At 36.7% G+C, this 25,691-nt stretch overlaps 1 protein-coding gene across 1 annotated transcript in view; it reads right to left on the bottom strand.

Moving 5' to 3' along the window:
- Positions 1 to 25,691, bottom strand: part of LOC308185765 (transient receptor potential cation channel subfamily M member 3-like) — a gene marked incomplete at its 3' end in the record, with an annotated part of 188,020 nt that overhangs the window by 3,397 nt on the left and 158,932 nt on the right. The window contains exons 6-7 of the mRNA XM_080574311.1: positions 25,126 to 25,250; positions 16,409 to 16,580 (exon numbers count right to left, since the gene is read on the bottom strand). Coding sequence (XP_080430437.1) covers positions 16,409 to 16,580; positions 25,126 to 25,250 — 297 coding nt within the window. The remainder of the gene's footprint in view (positions 1 to 16,408; positions 16,581 to 25,125; positions 25,251 to 25,691) is intronic.

Raw genomic sequence — 25,691 nt, 5'->3', positions numbered from 1 at the left:
GAAAAGAGAAAGGTGTGATAAAGCTGACCACAGGAGATCTATCATTGGTGTTGCATGTCTTTGAAGAAGGTAGCTTAGGTCCTGAAATACAGAAATACAGAAGGAAATTTGGGTACATCATTGCCAACATGTAAGCCACTGTACTGGGTCTGTCTGGGATGTTAACTTTCCCTGCAGCAGCCCATACAGTGCTGTGCTCTGCATGTGTAGATAGAACAGCAGTGGTACCACACCTGTGTTGAGTCTGCTGCTGAGCAGTGCTGGCACAGCATCAGGACTCTCTCTAACCCTCAGTGGCTGAAATATCACTCTGTCTGGATGAGGAGAGATATGCTTGTTCTACGAGGTCATGAAGCCTTTGGGACAGTTTCTCCACAGCCAAGACACAGGCCCATAGCAGGGGTGGGCAAAAAGTGAGAAAGGAACATCACCAGGGCAGCTGACCTAAACCAACCAAAAGGATATTCCATACCATATGATGTCACACTCAGCAATAAAAGGTGGAAAAAGGAAGAAGAGGGGAGGGGTGGGCTCTCGTTGCGAAAACGTCTGTCCTCCCGAACAAAGGCTACATACATTGAGGCCCTGCTTCAAGGACGTAGTCAAGCATCACTCATTTGTGGGAAGTAGAGGGTAAATTCTTTCCTCTGCACTTCCACACAGCCTTTACTTGTTTTGATTTTTTTTTCCCCTTTTCCCCTCCCTTTTCCTCTTTACCTTTTTTTTTCCATTTAGTTAAATTGTTTAATTAGTAATAATCTTTCTTTAATAATTATTTTTCCCTTTAATTAAATTACCCTTATCACAACCCATGAGTTGTTCTTTCCTTTACTTCTTCCCCTCCTCTTCTGAGGAGGGGGAGTGAGAGAGTGGTTGTGGTGGAGTTCAGCTGCCTAGCACGGTTCATGCAGAATTATGTGTGTAGCTAAGATCCATTCATCTTAAGACAACTTTATAAGTGAGCTTGGTTCATTTTCTTTAGTGCGCTGAAGAGTGAATGAATATGTATGAATATCACCATGACATCAAGCTCATTAGTAAAGATAAGAAATATTAAAAAAAAAATTATGCACAAGAATAGACAGATATTGACCATTAATTGTTTTAGACTGAGTTCAGAATGAGATTTCTGGCTGTCAAAGAAGTGAAGTCTAACAGGCCTAAAAGGTAAAAACTTTGAAATGAAGTTTGGAATGATGCTCAGTAATCATTATAGATACAGTCACATTAGCTACGTCAAACTTTCCTAAACCAGGTCCTTTCAGATTACTAGAAATTTGTTCACTCTTGGTGGTATCTGCTGGATATTTACCAGTTAGGTAATTCTAATGATGTAAATGATGACAGCTACCTTTTACAGATGGGATAATTTTGTCTTTTTTTTTTTTTTCTTGTCTAAAGAATGGGAAGTTTGAAAGCATTTCTAAAACTACTCTTCCTTTTTTTTCTTCTATTTTATTTTTATTTTTTATTTTTATTTCTTTTTATTTTTTTTGTAAATTATTTTTAACCTCTGTAGTCACAGCATTTCTATTGTAGTCCACTGAAACACTTCTGTGCAAGTGCTACAGTTGTGTTTCACTGTTGTAAATCAGATGGTATTATTTCTGTTTCCTGATCCTGTAGAAACACACCTAACATGAAGACAATCTTTTAATTTGAGGCTAATAACACAACAGAATCATAGAATCATAGAATGGTTTGAGTTGGGAGGGAGCTTACAAATCATCTAATTCCATCCCCCCCTGCCATGGGTAGGGACACCTCCCACTAGACCAGGTTGCTCAAAGCCCCATCCAGCCTGGCCCTGAACACTTGCAAGGATGGAGCATCCGCAGTTTCTCTGGGCAACCTGTTCCTGTGCTTCACCACCATCATAGTAAAGATTTTTTTTCCCCTCATATCTGATCTAAACCTACCCTTTTTAGGTTTAAAGTCATTCCTCCTTGTCCTATCACTACAATCCCTGACAAAGTCCCTCCACAGCTTTCCTGTAGGCCCCCTTTAGGTACTGCAAAGCTGCAATGAGGTCTCCCCAGAGCCTTCTCTTCTTCAAGCTGAATGACTTCCTTAGTCTGTCTTTGTAGGAGAGGTGCTCCAGCCCTCTTATCATCTTCATGGCCTTCCTCTGGATTCATACTAATAAGGCCATGTCCTGTCCTTCTTGTGCTGGGGGCTCTGGAGCTAAACACAGTATTCCAGGTGGGGTTTCACGATAGTGGGGTAAAGTGGGAGAATCACCTCCCTTGACCTGCTGGCCACGCTGCTTTTGATGCAGCCCAGGGTATGGTTGGCTTTCTGGGCTGCAAGCACACATGGATGGCTCATGTCAAACTTCTTATCAATCTACACCACCAGGTCCTTGTCATCAGGGCTGTTATCAATCCATTCTCTGCCCAGCTTGTATTTGTGCTTGGGATTGCCCCAAGCCAGATGCAGGACCTTGCACTTGGCGTTGTTGAACCTCATGAGGTTCTCACAGGCCCACCTCTCCTCTCAAGCCTGTCGAGGTCCCTCTGAATGGCAACTTCTCTCCAAATCCACTTTTCAGTGAAACTCTAGCTTTGAGTTTAAAGAAATAAAAGTTAAACAATTTACTCTGTGTGATTACATTTCAGATTGAAATACAACTCTTTCAATTATTACTGCGGATTTCTTTGTGAATCAGAAAAGATTTAAACATGAAATTGATTTCTATATCTTATTTTTTAATTCCTTTTGGAAATTCTCCCTTGGTTTTAGTGAATAGATTTTTTTTTCCTTTGTAATTTTCACCATTCTTCACTAATCATTTGGGTTTGGAAAAATAAAAATATATCTTTTCTTTAGTAAGGAGACAAAATTAGAAAGTACATATTAGGAGTTTGGAAACAAATTTAGAGGGTCTACAGAAAGCATTTCAATGTGTAGGAAGAGATCGACTGACTATTACTAATTACTAATATTAGTGCCATGTTTGTTAACAATTTTGTATTAATGTAATTGTGAACTGATCATGTTTTACCTTACTATAACACTGGACCAATTTGAAAAATGTTGGAATATGATGCTAGATAAGGCAGAACATCTGATATTGGGATAAAGGTAGCTGATGAAGACTTCTCTTTAATTGATGCTTGGAAATTTTTTTTTGTTTTATTTCTCTATATCTCTCTAAAAAACACGTAAGTTAGAAATTCTCTGCAAATAACTATTTCAGCTTATTCTCTAACACATGCACAATATACGGTAGCTCACAAAGGATTGGTGGGAAGTGCCTGATATATTCACAAGAAGCCTCTTGTTTCAGCCACACCAACCATTAAGGGAATTACTGAGATTTGAGATGCTAAATCTGATGGTAATACATTCTTTTTAAAGCAAAGAATATCATGATTATAGATAGAGTTTCTTGCTTGAGTAGAGATTGTCAGAAAGGAGTCAATGCAGAGATAAAGCCAAGCTGAGGAAAAGCTGGACTAAAATACTAAAGTTGCTTTTTCCTAGCACACAATCAGAAAGTAGCAACTTTGTGCCCAGTGTTAAAACGGACAGTCTAATATATCAACAAGCAATAAGTTTTTCTTTCTTTCTTTCTTTCTTTTTTTTTTTTAAATGGAATTTACCTATTGGTTTGGGCAAAACTAAGGATAACACTCGTCTTAGAATTATAGAATCATTCAGGTTGGAAAAGCCCCTTAAGATCATCAAGTCCAGCCATCACCTAACACTACCAAGTCTATCACTAAACCATGTTCCTAAGTGCCACATCCACACATCTTTTAAATACCTCCAGGGATGCAGCCTCAACCAATTCCCTGGGCAGCCTGTTTCAACGTTACACAACTCTTTCCATGAAGAAATTCCTCCTGACTTCTAGTCTAAAGCTCCTTTTGTGCAACTTGAGGCCGTTTCCTCATCTCCTATCCCTTGTCGCCTTAGAAAAGATGCTGATACCCTCACTACACTGAGACTGACCACCTCACTACAACCTCTTTTCAGGTAGTTGTAGAGTGATGAGGTCTCCCCTCAGCTTCCTTTTCTCCAGACTAAATAGCCTCCATTTCCTCCTCATATGTCTTGCATTCTAGTCCTTTCACCAGCGTTATTGCTCTTCTCTGAACGTGTTCCATCTTTATCAATATCTTGTGGGGCTATCTCTGATATCATTGCTGTTTTCAGTAGGCAATTGAAAATTATGTACTGTTAGAAATTTTGTTCCACATTTTGATAACTGGAAACATGTACATACCATGGAGGTATGTACACACATGTCTCTGGGCAATCTGGTCTGTGTCCCTGCTTGTGCAGGGTGATTGGATTTGATGACCTCCAAAGTTCCCTTCCAAAATCAATTTTGTGATTCTGTTATTTTATAATTTTGTGGTTCTGTCAAATATAATAGCAATGATATCCTCCATTGAAATATTGTGCATTCTGAAATCACAGATTACCCTTCTCTGGAAAGGATAACATGCTATAACTGTCACCAATGACTTGACCACTGGCATTGGACCAATTAAGTTTCAAAGATCTATATGTTTCTCTATTTCTTAGAAAGCAATAAAGAAGATACTACTGAGCTTTTTTTTTTTTGCTTTTTTTTTTCTTTTAATATATATCCTTTGTAGAAAAAGCCTCATCTTCTTTTAAATGTTCTAAATGTCTTCTTTTAAATGTCTTTTAAAATGTTATGGTATTTTCCAGTCATCTGGTAGTTACATGGAGAATTTGTTTTTAAGTTTTTATATTTATTATTTTTTATTCAGCATTTCTTGGATGAGCTTTGGTTTCAGCAAATTCTTTGCCCTGGTCTATTGAAATATAGAAAAACTTTCTTGTCTAGCAAGGTATCTACAGACTTGAGAATGATGACTATTGTATAATCACTGCAAGGTTTATTGCTAGGTTAACACACTTGTTTCAAGACAACAAAGACCTGACGAATATCAAAGATTTGCCTACTCAAGAACAGCCTCACTTTTCTTTTTGTATGTTATTGAAAATAGCCTGAGAGCCAGAAAGGAGATTTTTCTCAAACTTTCAAAGGAAATATTCAACATGTATTCAAGTGTGAAACATCTTGCACAAACTTGCATATTAATATTTCTCATTTACTAAGGTCTTCATGTCACATACTGAAGTCCTAGCTTCCCTGCTCTAAATACAAAAAAGAAAGGTAGTTTCTCATGACCTAACTAACAGAAAACAGACAAAACACTATTTTAATTTCCATTTTGTGTAGCCATTCATCTAAAAAGAAGAAATAGAACAGAAGACCTGTGAGTACTCTGAGGCTCATCCCTGTCTTAATTTCTAAAATAATAACTTTTATTTAGTGCACTTAAGTCTGTAAGCATAGCTTTTTGTAGGGTAGACAAGACTGGTAAGTTTCACAGAGTCAGTTATTGTGGATATGGTTGGTGTAATATTGTAAAGCAGACTGCAATATAATGCAGAATTTTTATACAATCAACCTGAAGCTTTATTACTGTGTTATTACTTTTGTGGCCAGCAACACAGCCATTGAGAGACTTTCTGGCAACTGTGATTCCACACAGGTATGTACATACCAGAACGTTCATTCTGATATGCACAAGTGGCAACTTGTAGGACTTAATGTTATTATATAGAAAAATAATCCCATTTTCCCTTTGACAGAGAGGTACTGCATAAATATCTAAGTTAAAACAATAACCTAGGAGAAATGAATGAATATAGAAATGGAAGCAAAGAAATACTTTGCTTAACACTCAGTGCAGTGTGAAAAGAGATTTAAAAAAAACTATCATGTTTTGCAGAAGCCTTACTTTGTTTTCCATTTCTCAGAAAAACATTAATATTTTAGAATATGAGCATATTTATAAATAATCTATAGCAGCCCTATAAATTATTACTAATTCTTTTAATGAAGAGCTAAACATGGGTTATCCATTGCTTTGTAGACCAACAAATGAATAAAATGACTTATTTACTACTAAATAAATTTACTACTCATGTATGTGTGTTTAAAAATAACTGGAATATACCAGTAAGTTATATATAACTTCTAAGTTCACCCCTGAGATCAGTGAAAAAAAACACACACAAAAACAACACAAAATCAGCAGCACCACAACCACCAACAAAAAAAACCACCCAACAACATCCTGAGATGTTCAATATCCCTGACAGAAATGTGTCTAATTTCTGCTTATTAACACTGGGTAGTGGCAGATATAGTGCTAATTTCATTTAGGTCACCCTTGCTCCACTATTAGGCAAGAAATGCTGGTCTAGGTTTCCCATAGACCTACTTGCTGTTTCTACTTGTAAATTTTAGCTGGAGAATTTAGTAATTATTTGGATTTGCCTGGGGTGTTGTGGCCTATGACTATTCTACTGGTGTAGATGATCATTAAGATCCCTTCCAACCCAAGCCATTCTATGATTCAATTATTCTATAGTGTATTAGTCTCTCTCTCTCCAGTCATTTTCTGGATGCCTACAGCTACAGTGTCTCGGTTGCTAAAGAGCAACCTCAAGATCAGACTGACAGCTGAATGGAAATATTAAAGGTTTGCCTACTGATAACTCTTCCCAATACAGTTACACACAAGTAAGCAAAACTCATTTTGTAGATGCACCTACCCCAAAATGAAGAATTTTTTTCTGGGGACAAGTATTTGCAGAAAATATGTTATTCTATGTTCTCCAGCTTTTTGTGCAACCAATCTGGATTTCAGAAAACTATAGGATAATACACCCGTAGGTCTCCTCCTCTTAATTTTCAGAGTTCACAAATTGTGGGAAACACGTTCTTCATGCCATATTAGACATTAGGGAGTGGTAAACAACCTGGTGTGGAGCAAAACTGGTGGTCACTGACATCAGTACACCTACCAGATGTGGCATTGACAGACAAGTTTGTGGATCCAACACCTGGACCATATCTTTATTTAATATGGACTTGATCTTAAAAACTGGCAACAAGAAAAAATGATGGAAAAATGTATGAAACCCTCTTTCACTTTTCATTCCTGTCATTGGAAAAGGACAGAAAACTTAGATAGTCCTCAAAAGAGGCAAGACTCTAAAAAAACACCTAAATCTTGGAAACTAAAAAACTAAATCTGAAGCTAAACCTTGGGATTTCTGAGTCTCACAACCCAGTAATAACCCATTTGATTACTTCCTGCAGGATGGCAATATTTAGTTCAAAACTTGAACTATATTCAAAGTAGAAGAACCTTAACAGATTTCAGTTAAAACATACCCTATGTTTTCAAATTCCACTTATTTATTTTGCCAGTACCACAGAACTTGTTTTGCTTTTCTCAGAGTTCACCAGCTGTAGTTAATGACCTAAGAGACTCAAGAACAATTACAGTTTAGGAATTTTCACAGTCTTCTCTTCCTTCACACCTTCTCTGGTTCCTTTGGGTATGAGCACCACCACATATCACAGTAATCACTTTATAAAAGTTATTACAGTAACATAACCAAATTTTACACTGCCTCAGATTACATATTGGGGAGTTTTTCCTTGTTATATTTTGCGTATTTGTCAACATATTGGATGCTATGTCTAAAAATTATCTCTCCTTTCACACCTGTTCTGGAAAATGAAGAGCAGAAGAACTTCTACAGAGTATTCACCCCAAATAATTTCCATTTCTTAGATTTATGTCTTCATTCTGATTTTTGCAGTGAATTCAGTAAATCTAAAATTTCTGACAATAGACTTAAAATGACCAATTTATTTTTGCCTGTATATCAGTCATATGAGAACAAATAAGTTTTCAACAAACACATCTGATGAAAATCAGGTTTATTAGAGGAATATATAGATCCTTTTGTACTCTATCAATTACTTATTTATCTGTTCCTCAGGAACAATTTTTAACCTGTATGTGCTTTCTCAGAACTTTCTGAGATATTTATAACTCCAGTGCCTGATCCACCAGCATCACAAAGCTTCCAATGAAAAAGGCTTATGTTTCTGATCTCTAACAAACCCTGACACCAGTCAAGCTTCAAACAGTTCTGAGGTTTCCTCAGGTTTCACTGAAGTCCAATTTACAACAGATTCCTACCCCTAGAAGGAAATCTGTACCCACATCTCCCTAGCTATGTAGTTATGAAAATGCACCTAGGGGTGCACAGAATATGAAGGAAAAATCTGAAGCAAATGAGAATTCCAATGCATTTGATGATGGTGCAATGGTCAGAGAAGATGCCAGTGATGACAGTTGAACGTCCCTTTGCCTTCCCAGCCCCCTTCATATATTCTCAGGCATAGGATGACAAAGGGAAGTCCACGGGTCACATGAACAGACATTGTCGACATATTACCTGTCCAAATTGCCTCATTTATCCAATCAAATCACCCAACTTTTCCATCTATTCTTTACTCAGGAATAAATTCTTTTCACAGGCCTACCAGAACTCATCTACGTTCACCAACATTATAAAGAATGGCAGACCAAATACAAGGACACAGATACCAATGCCTGTCTGTTTTCGAAAAGTATACTCTAAAGGCAGGCCAGATCTTCAACACTCAACAGCATGTTTAAAATGAGAACAATTGCAGGTTGATAACGAGTAGTAATATTCAACATGAAGCCTTATATGGTCTAGGAGACAATTCTTCCAGAAACATACCAATTAAAAGAATAATAACATCACAAGGTGGACCTACATAACCTAAGGATTTTTTTTTTTTGTGGTAATCTTTCCAAAAAATGCAAAGTGCATTGAATGCTTCAGTGCCTGGAATTGATTCAGAAGTGCAGAATGGTTCTAGGTCAAACTGCACAGAGGTTTGTGCTTATTTTCATTGAGGGAAATGAAACCAAAACACTGAGAACTTTAGTGTTTGTGGGAAAGACACCAGACCTAAAACAAATGCAGTAAAGAATGTATATATTTTTTTCTGTTATTTTTACATGGTTCAGAGAAGATGAAGCATAATGAAGGTAACACTTAAGGTGTTAATGTTACAACATAAGAGTAGGATATGAAAAGTAGTATTGAAGATCACTATATATATATTTATTGTGGCAATTTTAATGTGGACATTTGGCTTTAACAAAAATATACATCTTGTTCTTCAAAATCTTCTGTTACAGTTCACCTCTTCCAGAACGCTGGTACACAGATAAAATTCTTCTGATCTATAAACCACTATGGTTTTGAAGACTATACACCAGTATGTCCACTTTCTGTTTGTGAACGCTTCATACATGTTAAAAGAGTGTTCTGATTAAAGGAGTTTATGAAAGATATAGAATAAACTAGTCTACTTAAAATATTCTGACTTTAGAAGGAGTCTGCTTACAATTAAACACACTTCACCTTTATTCCACTGGCTTAACATTCTTGTTTCAAATGTACCTTTGGCATACATTTTAATATTTACCATACTTTGGAGTCTCACGGAAAAGAGAACTCCTCCCCACCCACCCCCAAATCTTCCTTAAGAAGAAGCTAGAAGGTCACTAATTTTAAGAAGAATAAAGAATTTCCATAGTGGAAAATGCCACCTTCTCTACCACTCCCCTCCTCCCCCAACTAAAGGCTAGTCTAAACTATACTATCTATCCTTGTTATCTTAATTCCTCATAATGGTAAAGTCTTTTTGCCTTTTCACTTCTCTGCCCTTCCCAAGGTTGTGTTTTATGCAATAAAATGTCATAAATCTAAATAGTCCAGCCTGACAAGTAAATGAGCCTCTTTAATATTATTAGAGGAATCATTAAATCTTTTTACTTTTTAATCTCTGCGGGTAACTGTTAACCCTAATTTGAACATAGTTGAGTCAGCAATGTGTCCTTGTGGCCAAGAAGGCCAATGGTATCCTGGGTGCATTCAGAAGTGTTGCCAGAAGGTCAAGGGAGGTGATCACCCCCCTCTACTCAGTCCTGGTGAAGCCAGAGTTGGAGTATTGTGACCAGTTCTGGGCTCCCCAGTACAAGAGGGACATAGAGCTACTGTAGTAAGTTCAGAGGAGGGCTACTGAGATGATGAGGGGACTGGAGCACCTGTTGTATGAAGACAGGCTGAGAGAACTGGGCCTGTTTTTAGGGTGGTGATTGGCAGCACAGAGTCTGGCTGGAGACCTGTGACTAGCGGTGTTCCCCAGGGGTCGGTGCTGGGTCTGGTCTTGTTCAACATCTTCATCGACGACCTTGATGAGGGAATAGTGTCTGCCCTCAACAAGTAAGCTGATGACACAAAGCTGGGAGGAGAGGCTGATATGCCAGAAGGCTGTGCTGCCATTCAGTGAGACCTGGACCGGCTGGAGAGATGGGCAGGAAGAAACCAAATGAGGTTTAATAAGAGCAAGTGTAGAGTCCTACACCTGGGAAGGAACAACCGGATGTATCAGTACAGGCTGGGGGATGACCTGTTGGAGAGGAGCTCTGAGGAGAAGGACCTGGGGGTCCTGGTGCACGACAGGTTGACCATGAGCCAGCAGTGTGCCCTGGTGGCCAAGAGGGCCAGTGGGATCCTGGCGTGCATTAAAAGGAGCGTGGCCAGCAGGTCAAGGGAGGTGATCCTCCCCCTCTACTCTGCCCTGGTCAGGCCTCACCTGGAGTGCAGTGTCCAGTTCTGGGCTCCCTTGTACAAAAAAGACAGGGATCTCCTGGAAAGAGTCCAGCGGAGGGCAACAAAGATGATACAGGACCTGGAGCATCTTCCCTACGAAGAAAGGCTGAGAGACCTGGGTCTGTTCAGCCTGGAGAAAAGAAAACTGAGAGGGGATCTCATCAATGTGTATAAATACCTGAGGTGGGGGAGACAGAGGGATTTGGCCAACCTCTTTTCAATGGTTTGTGGGGACAGGACAAGGGGTAATGGCCACAAGATGGAGCACAGGAAGTTCCACACCAACATGAGAAAGAACTTCTTCACGGTGAGGGTGATGGAGCACTGGAACAGGCTGCCCAGGGAGGTTGTGGAATCTCCTTCTCTGGAGATATTCAAGGCCCGTCTGGACGCCTACCTGGGCAGCCTGCTCTAAGGAACCCTCTTTGGCAGGGGGGTTGGACCCAATGATCTTTCGAGGTCCCTTCCAACCCCTACAATTCTGTGATTCTGTGTGATTCTGTGATTCTGTTCAGCCTGGAAAAGAGAAGACCGAGGGGAGACCACATCATTGTATATAAATATCTGAGGGGAGGGTGTCTAGATGATGGAGCTGGTCTCTTTTCAATTGTTCCAAGCAACAGAACAAGAGGCAATGGGCACAGGAGGTTCCGGCTGAATATGAGGGGGCACTTCTTTACTGTGAGGGTGACAGAGCACTGGAACATGTTGCCCAGAGAGGTTATAGAGTCTCCTTCTCTGGAGATATTCAAAACCCGCCTGGATGCCATCCTGGACAATGTGCTCTAGGTGATCCTGCTTGACAGGGGGGTTAGACTAGACAATCTTCAGAGGTCCCTTCCAACCTTGGCCATTCAATGATTCTGTGATTGCTTCACTGGTTGGACTTCAAGAATTTCCAAAATAAATTTAAAAAATGTAAAATCTCTGTTGCATAAATACAGAAAACAGAAAATTCTGGCCAAGATTTAAATCTTTTGATAGATGAAGTTTGCAACATAAGAAAGATATTTGGATATAAAAGAAAAATGTCACTAATACTTGATGAATATACATTCAAGACTGTTTGTCAGATCTGCAGACATCACACAAACCTCTTATTCTGCCCTCTGAATCACTACTCTGAGCACATTACTGCTTCATAACACATGCCAAACACAAATTTTATTATTGGTGTGTAGGTACTGATATGTCCTAGACAAAGATTCTTATTCTGCTGAAAGACATATATTCTTCTTAAGAAAGACTGAAAACATTCTTAATTAATTTACATTCTTTTTCATTCAATTTCTTTTATTTATTTATTTATTTATTTTTTGGCATAGACTATGTGTGATCATTTTTTTTCTTTTTTTTCTTTTTTTTTCTTTTTTTTTCCTTTTTTTTTAAAATATATATGTATTTTTTAATAAATCACTTGTGTCCTTGCCTTTCTCTACAGCTCCAAAAAGTTCACTCACATGAAGGAAAGTAGTGTGTTCATGTTAGAAGTGCTTGGTAACCATGCTGAAAGCACTTCAAAAATTTGAGAATATTTCAGTTAGTAGTAACTGACTGAGTATTCAGTTAATAGTAGAAATTATACCACAAGAACTGAAGGTCTTAATGCAAACAACAGGAATGAATGGTGAATATGCAAACTTTAATATTTTTCAATGAATGGAAATGTGCAAACACGAATGCAAAGCCAAAAGAGTGAAACTTTTGGTAGGATTTTGGAAGAAAGAATCTGTAAGCATTGGTAAAGGATCTTCTTATGTAATATGAAGTATTTCTAGATCCCACTTGATAAGGAAAAAACATTATTCTACATATTTACAAAATATACAAAAAACATGTCACATCAACCTACTGTAGTGACTTTTTGCCTGAAAAAAAAATATATATATATTTCCTAATCAGATAACTAAATCCTTATGAAAGAAACCTGGGGTTACAGCAGATGGCAATCTGAAAGTGATCCAACTGCATGCTCTCAGTTCATACAATACAAACTATGCACTGTGCTATATTAGAGAATTCAGTCAAGTGTAAGAGATTTTAACCTTCTTATCATGTTCACTGTTAGGTCTGTATTTGGAAAACAGGATTTAAATTTGGGCCATCTACTTCAAGAGGCATGAGACACTGCAAAGTATCCAGAGAAAAAGTGTTAAACTATATAGTGGCCTAGAAAATATATCTGGCAGAGAGAATTTAAGAAAGCAAGGACTGTTTAAATTTTTGAAAATGTTTTTGAAAAGGTATCCATTATCTGCCTACAATTACCTGAAGGGGTATTAAAAAAGTGGTAGCACCAGACTCAGATCACTTTCAATATTTACTTTTGAACTTGAAACAGTGTTAGACAAGTTCATCTCACTTTTAACATTTTTTAATGCAAAATGACTCATTTCAAAACTTTGTAATTTTGAGAAAACTAGAGGCTCACCTCAGGGAACTGTTACTGAACTGTGGTAAAATCCTTTTTACTTGTGACAGCATGAAGGACCTGTCCTGAGCACTGAAGTGTCAAACTGACTTTTTTTTTTTTTTTTTAATACTTGTTTTGGACAAAACAATGGCTAGGGAAGTGGTAAAAGTTGAAAAAGGTGCAAGGGAAACAGTATTCAATAAAATCTTTATTTTTCTCTAGTTATATTCTATAAATTCATATGTGTTTAAGGCAAGCTTTTTATTATTATTATTATTCTATAACAGTGACATTCATTCAGGAAATTAGATATTGTTGTATGACTTGGAGTGATGTCATATTAGGAAGAAAAAGGGTTTTAGAACTATCTGGCATACTTACTGGCCTGCTTTAATCTTAGGTTTTATAAGAAGAGAGACTGCTACTTTCTTAATGTATTTGAGAGGAATACAGTTTTCTGTGTCTTTAATAGGTGAGCAGAAGCTTGAAGTTTCTCTTTGTGAATAGCATATGATCCCAAACATCTAGAAGAGCTATCACTGCTCTGAAAAAAGATACAGTTAAAGCAAAGTAAAGAAAATAAGAAGAAGTGACAAGGCTGGTTTGTAAAAGTCAGATAGGCTTAAAAATAAGAATAAAATCTGCTTTCAGTACTATTGTCCAGGGACAGGCTGTGAAATAAGAAGTTACAATCTGTCTATTTGTTCCCGTACCTGTCCCGGTTTTCAGTGCCCTATTTTTTTTGTTGTTATTTGTTTTGTTTCGTTTTGTTTTTCTGTGATTAACTAAAAACTGTATTTTCACAGCTCTTCAGTGAACAGAATTTTAACTCTGCCATATTTTTTTCCCCCAATCCACGTTTACTACTGGAAAATGGTAAACAAGGACACTCATGCACAACCCCATTCCTGTTCAGATAAAGATCCCTTTGCAGCAGTTCCCCTGCGCACAGAGGGCCAAAGACCTTCACTACTCTGCTAGGACTGAGGCATCAAAAAAAGGGCATCAAAAAGTGGCCATCTGTTTGGCTGACCCAGTAGGGCAGGTGGTCCTTCTCTCATCCATATGGTCACCTTCCTATTAACTACAGGCATGGCAGGACTAAGTCACCTTCTTTTAAAGCAGAAGAAAGCAAAACAAGTCTTAAAAAAAAAAATCCAGATCCTTACAGTGTTAGGTATTTTGTTTGCTGAAGTTATAGTGTTACTCAGATCTGGAAACCATGGAAATTCTGGATGTCACTGGACGTAGGTGTAGAAATCTCACCAGCAACCTTCCCTCTCAGCAGTTCTATCACATTTCTGTCTTTGAAAGTGTTGTGAGAACCAAGTATTTTTGTATTTGTCAAGGACACTGATTTGGGAGAAAGAAGTTAAATGATAGAGTGATTCTGTCACATGAGAAAAGGGGAAAGAAAATGATGATACATACTCCTGGGCACAGAAAGGCTGCAGAGAGAAACCAGAAAAGAGAAAAAATATATATATATATATATTTTTTTGGTAGGTTTTTGATGAGGTCAGGCAAGCATATGACTTGAACTGCCAAAGTTCAAAGTTTCTTCCATCAGTCACATTTCAGCAGATAAAAGCTTTATATAAATCTGAATTAAGTAAAAACTCCAAAGAGATTTATTTTTTTTAATGTAAGGTTTTTCCTAAAACAAAATTTTGCTGTAAACTGCACATGCTGACATTTTTCTTTCGAGCATCCTCAAAATAATTACTATTTATGGCACAGTTTTCTATGGCTTTATCATATCATATATGCTATTTCATATATGATAGTCCATTTTCAAATATGACTTTGTGCTGGTCAGCCTAGGCTTAGAACACACTATCTACATCTGCTAAGGATACACATGAACACACCACTTAGAAGGCATACACACTTGTGTGTACAATACACACTATCTGAGAAAAAAACAATGTATACACTGATATCATAAAACATAAAAGCCTGGATTGCTCTCGTTTTGAGAGTAACTTGCAATCAACTGATTCACACACTGGTGTTGAAAGATCTAAGTATCAAAATATTTCAGTTTAAGCACAGACTATACTCACGATACAGAAAGATACAGATCATCTGATGCCTGAGTGAGTAGATGTATTTCCTAATCTCATCCCAATTTCAAGTGCCCAAATCACAAAAATATCAACCTTTCTGGTCTCAAAATTACATGCTTACAGAGCATCAGAAAGACTGTCTATGATTACTTTGTAAAATAAGTTCTGTTTTTATTCTTAAAGGTAGCTTATGGAGGTACAACGCTGAGGTTTTCTCAGTCGGGTTGGTGGTTGGACTTGATCTTGAAGGTCTTTACCAAACCAAATGGTTCCATGATTCTAAGACTGAAAAAACTCCTACCTGGCAACTTCCCAGTGGCAGATTTTTTCCCCCGAGTAGGTCTTAGGCTCAGTTTACAGAACAGATCTTTTTCTCTTTTGATAGCACTAAGTTTCTAAAAACTAAATGATTGTAAATAGAAGCAAATACTACTAATAAAAAAAAATATATTCAAAATATCAAAAAAGGTAATAAACTCCCCACCTAGGTTAATCATCTGTAATAGTACAGAAATAATAATACCAATATTGAAATTTAATCTTTTATGCAAATGATATATTTTTTCTCATTTTATGTAGAAAAGTGGGATATGCTTATAAAAGAAAAGATACAACTGTGAGAGAAGACATGAGGCTTCAGTCTGATCATGATATGGAATGTGGTATCTCAAATTGGTCATAAAAGAAGAAACCAAAGGACCACCTGGCCTTATATTCTGTTTCTGAATGTGGTTAATGACAGCTGCCTAGGACTAAGAAACATAGTGCAAACACAGAGTAATGTTTATGTGGAAACACTCTCTGCCTCTAAATATTGCTGGCTCTGGGACTGTTTGAGTTGTGCAGTCATTTCTCCTGCAACTTTTCAATGTCGTACACATTTGTCATTTCATATACCTCTGTACATCCACAAATATTAGAACTTGCAAAGGCCTTGTCATGAAAAGCTCTCCGTTACTTTTGGTCACCCTTTTCTCTGCCCTTATTGATTCTACTGTCTTCATAATGAAATGAAGGGGACTGGAACTATATATAGCTTTAAGGAGATGGGGTACCAAAGATCTAAGTTGAACCACAAGAGCCTTGACAAAAATATAATTTGAAACTTGCCAGAAGAAAGTTCATATATCTTTTCATGCTTCATTCTCACCCACAGTACTCTGAAATCAAATTTTATTCACTTTGTTCACTATTATTTGCTTCTATTATCTCATGCTCATCACTTTAGATAGTAGAATTACTCCCCAGAATATACAGACCTTATTGCCTATTTAAAATTAGTTACTTTGATAGAATTGTAATTATAAAATAAAACGAGAAAAAAGAAAGAAAGAAAAAAGAAAATGTTACTCACTTGTATTTATCTTCTGAAGTGAAATGTGCTTTTCCAGCTGCCTACGGAGTTTCACTTCTGCTCCATATTTGCCAGTAGTGCCATTGTCAGCCAAAATGAAATGAGAATGCATACTGTTGAGCACTGTCAACTTACTCATGGGATTGGACATCGTCTGGTATGGTCGGACCACCTGCATTTTAGAGACAGAAGAAAAAATAGTACTAAACAGAAAAGACCATCTGAACTAAATCAGTTAAAGATAACATTTGACAATACAATAAAAATAGTCTGTAAATGACTATTGAAATATTGCATTTGAGCACTGCTTGCTTCCTTGTGCAAAATAAAAAATAACCTTAGCACTTAAACCAGTGTGGCGACCTTTTACAAACACTGACTCTTTAAATGCAGACATTGCTTGAAGATTCTTCCAGAGTTACATCAATGGCCATTGTTTCAATGACAAGTCCAGCTAATAATCTCCAAAGGTCTATGACACTACACACATGCAGTCTGTCTGTTGCTGTCTTTCAATAGTTTTGTCCTAACCCCTGTTCTCTTCTGATTTAACTCTTTGATTCTTCTTTGATAGCCTCCACAAGGACCAGGCCCCTGTTTTATCTCATTGAGAGCCACCAGCTCAGGAGGACCCCTATAGACACCCCAGCACAGGTGAATGCCACTCTTGGAGAGGTATAAACATGGTATAACACCACATTTGCAATTTTCATGGAAAAAAAACTATTGGGTTATTCTTATTGCAGTACGAAGACAGTTACTTACATTGACAATAGCTTCAGAAAGTTTCCATTCACTGAAGAACTTGCTACACTCCTTTTGATTTGTTTTCATCAAGAGAAACTCTTTTGTAGACAAGCAGATTAAATTGCTGCAGAGCTGTTCCACTCATAGCCTCCACTCAGACCAAGCAAAGCACTGTGTCATATCTGGCTGTCAGCTACTTCAGTGGGTCTACATAAATAAGGCTGCACTGATGTGACAAAGGAATTGGTGTTGTGTTGGGGGATTCTGGCTGATAGTTCAAATACATATGATAGAAATATAGTTCCCTGCAGTGTTTACATATACATTTTCTTTTTGGAAAGACAAAACTGACAGTTTGTAAGATGAAGTCCTGGCTGAAGAAATGCTGAAGTGACTTGTTACAAAACAGCTGTGTTATGCTTCCTCTGCAAGAAATTTCCTTCACAGCTCTGGCATTGTACTTTTTGGAAATCTAACAAAAACTTGTCCTTTTTAATGCACAAAAATGTTTACTCTTACATTTTGGCAGGACTGCTTGCACACAGAAATATGGTTACTAATTTGTTTCTAAAATTCTGTCCCTTTCTGTTATTCAAAAGAGTTCTTTAATTGATAAACATTATTTTTAATAAAAAAATAAATATATTTATAAATATTATGTGTTAGAATTTTTTTGGCCAGAGATCCCTATCTATTTATTTCACTTATGAATTCTTGCAGCACTTTGGTCAACCCATCAATGGCAAGGAGAAACCCATGGACATCTGCTGCTGTTCTAAACTGTCCCACAAAGGGTACTCTGCAAGCTCTCTGTCCTGGAAAAGCGAGGAAATAGCTCTGAGAATGTGAGAGGGCAGATGGCCAACAGCAAGGCCATGCATTACACTGCAGGAACAGGTGATAGCTTTGGCTCATGTTTCTTTTTATACTATTTCTTTTCGAGTCCCATTCATAAAACATTTATTCTACAAGAGTATAGCTTAAAAGCTATCAGCATGCTGCTGGAACATGCTCATTAACTAGCTTCTACAGACACAGAACCATGTCTCTCTTGCTACCATCAGAAGGAGGTTCTTTCTCACACAATAAAATTCAAGCTAAAACAGTTACAATCTTGGCAACTGATACCTGTCTTCTCAGTATGGAAGGCACAGGACAGCAAGATCTGCAAGAAGAGGAATGACTTGAGTTGCCCATTCATTGTTCAATTACAAGAAAGAAAATCTGTTGCTGTGAATGTAGTTTTACAGAAGGGATGTGGTTTATCCCCAAGAGCCATATCTCAGGATTTTCTAAGGGTGACAGGTTGACCTACATTTCTAATAAGATGCAACACAAAAGACTCCACATATTGACATAGTAATTGGCATAGTAATGCTGCTTAAGAGCAGATTAGAAGGCTATGCTTTGGTTCCATGTCTGATGATTAACTACAAGGTGAACTATATTAATAAAATTTATAGACGTAAAAACAAGGATACAATTATTTTCCATCAAACTGCTCACAGCATGCACAGTTCAACAACAGAAAATCTTTTTTTCTTTTTTGTAATAAAGTTCACAAACTCCTATTGTGTATAAAAGATAAAAAAAATCTTCAGGAAGGCAACAAAATCTTAGGTTTTGAGGCTATTTCCTTGAGGCATATTGCTTTACAACATCGCTCAGCAGATTTCAGGTTCTCACTCTTGCAGTTCCCATTCCTTTGTTCTTTTTAATCCTTTACATTTTAAAGGCAATTTAAAAGGTTGGAAAAAGTTTGACTTTAATTTCTTCTCATCCTCTTTCTGCACTGAGAAGAGCGAATAATTTTGACCCACTTTCTGAATTGAGAGAAGGAAATAATGTTCCCGACAGCTTCCTTTACAGAGTCGAAATGAAGTATTTATGCACAATATAGCCCTTCTAAATAGGGGTTAATGAATGTGAAAGCAGAATGCTGTAGGGCAATATACATGCTGCACAGGGTGAGGGCTGGGTCCCTTGGGCTGTCAACAGGTGAGGAACTAGGCCAACTGCAATGGTTGCCCTTGAATTAAAAACACTGTTATGCTTGGTTTTCATTCCCCATTGTCGCATGAGATTCAGGATAGGGACAATACCTGAAAAATCACTTGGGATATCTCAACATGGACAATAAGCAAAATTTAACGAGATAGGTGACAGAAGGAAGAACAGGTGCTGGATGCCCCGGGACAGGGGCATATCATCCATTGGCATTGACTGTCAAACTGATGCAGTGAGAGAGAGCCCAGATTGGGTGCTGTCCAGTACCACACCAACTAGCACATGCCTCCATCTCTCCCTATGTATGCTATCCAACACAAATCTGTGCAGTCTAGAAGGCAAGGTATTTACAACTAACAACTAACTCAGTGCGTTCACTGCTACAGTGCAAAGAGAAAGAAAGATGTGTGCTTTTCTTCACAAAGACCTAGCTGCTGTTGTTCAAATTATACCTTATCTGAAGCCTCACTGTTCTGGGCAACACCAGGGAATAGATTAGTTCTTGGTTTAATTTAAAGGATCCTGGAAGCATCACGGTCTAACGCCTCTATAACATGCCTGTGCCCAGCTTTGCCTCAGGCATGGTTCTCAGATTGTAGTTTACAATGAGAGCTGAATTTCTCTTCCTTACAATTTTTCTCAGAGTAATTATTTCCTGGCCCAGACTAGGCATGGAAAAGGGGCTCCATTGCTTTGACACTGGAAAAAAATCATACTGAAATGAACTTGTGAATCATTTATGGCTATCTGTAATCTTCTTTTTCAGCAATTCAATTTAACTTCAAGCCATAATATATTTCTTTAAAGATAATTGCAAAATGTCTATCAAACGTAATTCAAAACTTGTAACAGCAAATCCTATGGCATAATGAATAATTAGTTGCCTGAGATTTGTAACTTCTCTTGCCATTCTGAAACTTTCAGAAAGCAGTTAAAGGAAAACATAATCTCTCACAATGTTAAACAAAGACATATGAAGGAGAAAAGGAAGTTGTCTCATGCTCTAAGCTAACATTATTATTCAGATGAACTAAGAAACAATGAAAAGAAAATATGGAGCCGATTTTGACAGTCTGAGGTATGTGTTGTTTGGTATGCACATACAACCAGGCAATATGAATGCTATACTTATACTAAGACTCACTGGTATGTATTTTAAAGAGTGTGGTTTAAAATGGTGAGCTCTGGCTACATGTCTATTATGCTTGACAGCTGTGTGATTTTTTTTTTCATATATGTAAGGAAATAAAAATTCTTAAGGAGACAGCAATTCTTAAATTAACACTTTTAACACTTTTTTTTTTTTCTGGTTTAGATAACCTTTGATGATCTCAAGGATGTTGGTGGTATTCTGAAAACAAAGGGCAGTTAGTTCTGACAGAGTGGTACTCAGATGAAGTTATTTATAATGAAGGGTTTACAGATAAGATCAGTGAGAAAGGAATAGAACTTGCTGTGTTGGTGAAAAAAAGCCTCCGTCAATCTGACTGTAATAAATAGTAAACAATCCCAGGGCTGTAAGCTTTTCTCATTAGACATGTTTTCTACACCTCCAGTTTACTTGTTCTATAACTAGAGATGTATCTGACCCATGCCCAATGTTATAGAAATAAATTACTCTCTATGTTGTATATCAGGCCTGACACCAAATTTCAGCATAATGTTCATCTTACTGAAAAAGTATTGTTTCATAAAGTAATCAAGTTGTTAATTATTAAAAAAAATAAATTGTACTACAATATGGAAGGACCCAACCTTCCCTGAATAAGTTGGCTAGTCAGTTATTGTGCCAGTGATTTTGAGAGGTTCATACTAGTGCTTGTTCCATGAAAGTCTGACTTAAAACAACTTCACTTGTGACCCTGACACCCCAGGCGCATACAACCTTCCAGTGTCTAAATATCCTCCCTCTTCCACTATACAAATCAATACTGAAAAAATGGAAGATATAACTAAGAAAATAGAACAGGTCTGCAGTGTTCTGCTCTGAGTACTATTTGAACATCCTAGACAAAACTTTGGTGATGACATACTTTAACATCCAACTACAGTTATGAAATCCAGCAACTGCACCGAGATAAAAAAATGGTTACTCTGAAACTGCAGTTTCTAATAAATCAAAAGTATTTTTCTAGACACAGACTACGAAAACCAGCTTTTTGTTGTTGTTGTTTTCAACAAAACAAATATTTAAATTTTTATTCAACTTTTGTTTAATCTAATGTAAATCTAGGGTTTATATTAAAAGAAACAACTTTTTCTCCTCATTTTTGTGATTTTAGCTCTATGGGAGAGTAGGTTTCAAGTAGCAGTATACTCACCTCTTAAATATTATTATTATTATTTTTTTCTTCTTCTGAATGTTCTGAACAGTACAAAAGAGAAAGAGAAAAAGAGCAGGCATCTGTTCTTGAACATTAGTGAAGTCCGTAAAGAACATTTACAATTGGAAATGGTTTTGTCTCAAGTATTTGAACGCTAAAGCGTAAAAAAGATAATTCTGGGACACAGAGTACATGCAAAGGGTTAGTGTATACTATATACACACACAGTAGTAATTATTAGGTTGATATATATATATATATAGGTTGATATATAGGTTGATATATATATATATGTAGCAGTATTTTTCTTTCTGATAGTACTTTTTGCTTACGTACTTTTTGCTTACATGCAGTACGTCTGTTTAGTTATGTTACAAGTCTGCAGAGAAGACTTTTATTTTCTATGTGTGTTCTGCTGTACTAAGTGATTTAAGCTGACCTCTGTTGCTTCCCCTTCACTGGTTAGAGCTTTTGATAAAATAGAAAGTATTCCACTTTCTCCAAAATTTCAGTTGAGCTTCATTTTTTCTATACGCTAGCTGCTGAATGTAAGTCAGAGATTAATGAAGTAATATGGGGAAACAGTGTAACCCATGACTGTAATCGTACTCTAAGTAAGACAAATAAAAAACAAGAAATTATTAGAGAATTTAGGAATTTCTTCTTACGTCAATCTGCTGGATCCACATGTTATTTTTATAGTGGGCATGGAAAAGTGTGCGACATATTTTGCAGTGCACAGGATTTTTGGAGTGGAACAACACAGGAGGTCACTTTTAGTTTCAATGAATTTAATAAGAAAAAGTGTTTTGGCTATTGTTTTTAAAACTTTACTAAACCAATGCTTTCTACTTAAGTTAGTAGGTCACATAATACAGCATTACTACTGATCAGTGACACACCATGCTGAAGATGTCCATTTCTTCATTATGTCACACAATAAAAGGATATTTTGATTTAACTCTAAAACACCCACTTCTGTGGACTGAAAATGAGATATCTTTTGGTGATTTCACTGAGCATAGGCAAAGCACTAAAATCAGTGCTCTACTTCTAATCCAGACACTGTTTCTCTGTGTATAAGGAGAAACATGGCTGTGATATAAATATTCTACAAGACTGAGCAAGCCACCTTTCTCAGTTTTTCTAACAGAAAACTGGAAATAAGACAACTGACTACCTTTCCCTCATGTGCTTTGGTTTTAAATTAAAATTTAAGTTTGTTAAGATCAGCACTATTTTCTACTGTATTGCTTTTACCATACTGGAGTAAGACTAGTCTCCTCAGGGACCTTTAACCATCACAACAACAAACAGCCGAACAACAGTAATATGTTGCTTAATTTACTTGGACACTTCTGTTCAAGGGTCTGAGGAAAGCCCTTGGGCTTCCCAAGCTGATTTGATTGGTAGATGTAATAAAACTTCTCAGCTATGACTTCAAAGATGACAAGAGCTGGAATGCTAGCAGAGGTATAGCTCTGCTGAGCAAGCCCAGTATGCCATGAAGCGAAAAGAGGAAGCATGCACTGGGTGATGTGAAAAGGCTATAATAATGTCCTCCCCGCCCCCACAAATATTCCATGACTAAGAAAACTTTCTATATCTGATGCTGCTCTAAGCTGTGAGGGGATGTTTTGACAACTCTTCAGTTTTGATTATAATTTAACTAGACATAGTGCATAGAAACATAAAACCATGTTGATGCTGGATTTCAACAGGCCTTTTACTATTGGTTGACATTTCTTTCCCTACATAATCCTTTGTGCCTTGTGTTTCTTGCTTAATGGCAGTTCATTTTACATTCATATGGTTTTATTTATATTTCCTCTTCTTGGTTCATTTCACAGCATTCACCTCTAATGAGCCAGTCAATATAGTGCACTTAGATGTTCACAGAATCATAGAATCATTCAGGTTGGAAAAGACCTCTAAGATCATCTAGTTCAACCTTTAACATAACACTAAACTCTACCACTAAACCATCTACCAAGTTCTAATTTAGTTAGGCTGCCCTCGGCAGCCAATTCCAATGCCACACAACTCTTTCCGTAAAGAAATTTCTCCTAATATCCAACATAATATTTCAGAAACCTTCCTCACCAAATGTTTCAAAAGAAACTGCATGCACTGGACAAAAGGGAAAGTCCTTTTATGGTAAGAAGGTTATTTTTTTACAACAATCAGAGTACTGTTCCATTTGGCTGGAACAGCTGGGAAGTCAACTTCTTTCTTCAACTTTTTCATAAAAGAAGGCTACAGAACACCCTTAAAAGTGGTTACTTTTGGGAACTGAGGTATGTAGCTTCCCAAAAGTGGAAATATCTAATGGAGGAATAAAAATGTCCTAGAATTCAGGACCAATCTGATGTTCTTATTTGACTAATTCCTTCTTGCAATGCTTCCAGAAGAACTCCATTCATAGTCAGTAAATTGCTTACTTGAAATCGATGTGTACATTAACCTTATATTTCTTTAACAAGATGCAGCTTATCTTTTTGATTAACAATTTCTGCCTTTTGCATTATACCTCAGAAGAATTTATAAGTGACTCTATATTACTTCTGCAGAACCCTATTCTGCTTGCATTTGTATATATTGATAGCCTTATTATACAAGCACTGGTGGTACTGGAGAATATAAACCTATGTTAATAAAAATTCCCCTTAATAACCGTGCTTTGATAGTGAACTGCAATGAAACCCAACTGGATCAATTTCTTCACATTCATTGTAGTTCCTTTGGACGTAACCAGTAATTGAATCTTCTTCCCCTCCCCAACTTGTTAATGGACAAATATACCAAGAAGAATGAGTTATATTGATTTAGAAAAGAAAATTATCATTATGAAGAACATTGTGAAGAATATGTGCATGCACTGTATTACTTCTTCACTCATACTTATTTCCAGGTACAAAGTTTTAGAGTGAACCAGAGGTGAGGCAGAAAGAAACTCAGAAAATCTTCAACTAGCCAGTGTAAAACAAATAAAAAAAAAATAAAAAATATAAAATCATCTATTTCAAATCAAGTGGGTTAAAGTTTCTGAGTGAGAGTATGGATTTAAAAGAGAAGGATGATGTGAAGGACTGTAAGAAATACCAGCTCTGCCTATTAGAAGATGACTGGCATAATGACTCTGTGAGGTCTGATCTCATGGCCTATATTTATAAGTCTTTTCCCAGTTGCACTAATAAGAAGGAATAGGATGGAATATGCTATACAGGGAACTGTCTATAATTATGAATTTAATCAATCCATCATAGTGTTGTTGCAAAGTGTATCAGAATTCAAGCTTTCCAATCAGATTTTGCTTAGGCAATCTTCAGAGTGCATAATGATGTAAGGATGGCGCTTTAGTATATTTGTTAGAATAACATTTAATGAAATTATATATATTTTTTAGAATATATATATATATTCTAGAAGGTAATGCAAATTCCCATTTCTTGACTTGCTTCTGTTCTTGTTGCTATATCAAAACTGTTATCAACTATAATGGCAACTCTATGTATGCATTGATTTTTTGCTGCAGACAATAATTCTGCAAGGAATTGTTAAGTGCAGGATGAAGAGAAAAAGAAAATAACTGGAATATTTATATACATTGGAGGTAATCTATGTCCATATAGGGCTTACATCTTTGCCAATCAGGTCCTCCTGATTTTCAACAATCCCCCAGGGAGCTATGCCAATGGTGCATATCTTCCCTCGAGATTTTGAGGCATGATCTTTCAGTGCATCTCCAACGTGGCGAATGACCCCTGAAAAAAAAAAAAAAAAAAAAGAAGCATAAAATACACATTTAAAATTACCTTACCTTTTATTGTTATTGTTATTATTATTATTACTATTATTATTATTACTATTATTATTATTATTATGGTATGGATGCAATATAGATTCCCTTTTTTAGGGAACTCCTATACAATTAATGCAAGCAACTTAACACTTGCAATTAAGTAAAGATATGAATATTTTCCTGATCTACAAAATTATTAAATGAAGTAGCAGGAAAACAAACAAACAAAAAAAAACCAACACAGGCCATAATAATAATAATAATCAAATAAATATTGATAGCTTACTGCAACATCAATCACACAACAATCTGTGCTTGTGTTCACACATGCACACAAGTAGACATATGGTATATGTATCCTTCCTAAGCATAGGAACAAGTACAGGAAAGAGAAAAATAAGTT

This window comes from Anser brachyrhynchus, assembly GCF_964034855.1.
Source record: "Anser brachyrhynchus genome assembly, chromosome: Z".
Taxonomy (NCBI): domain Eukaryota; kingdom Metazoa; phylum Chordata; class Aves; order Anseriformes; family Anatidae; genus Anser; species Anser brachyrhynchus.
This window is presented reverse-complemented; position numbering and strand designations above follow the sequence as displayed.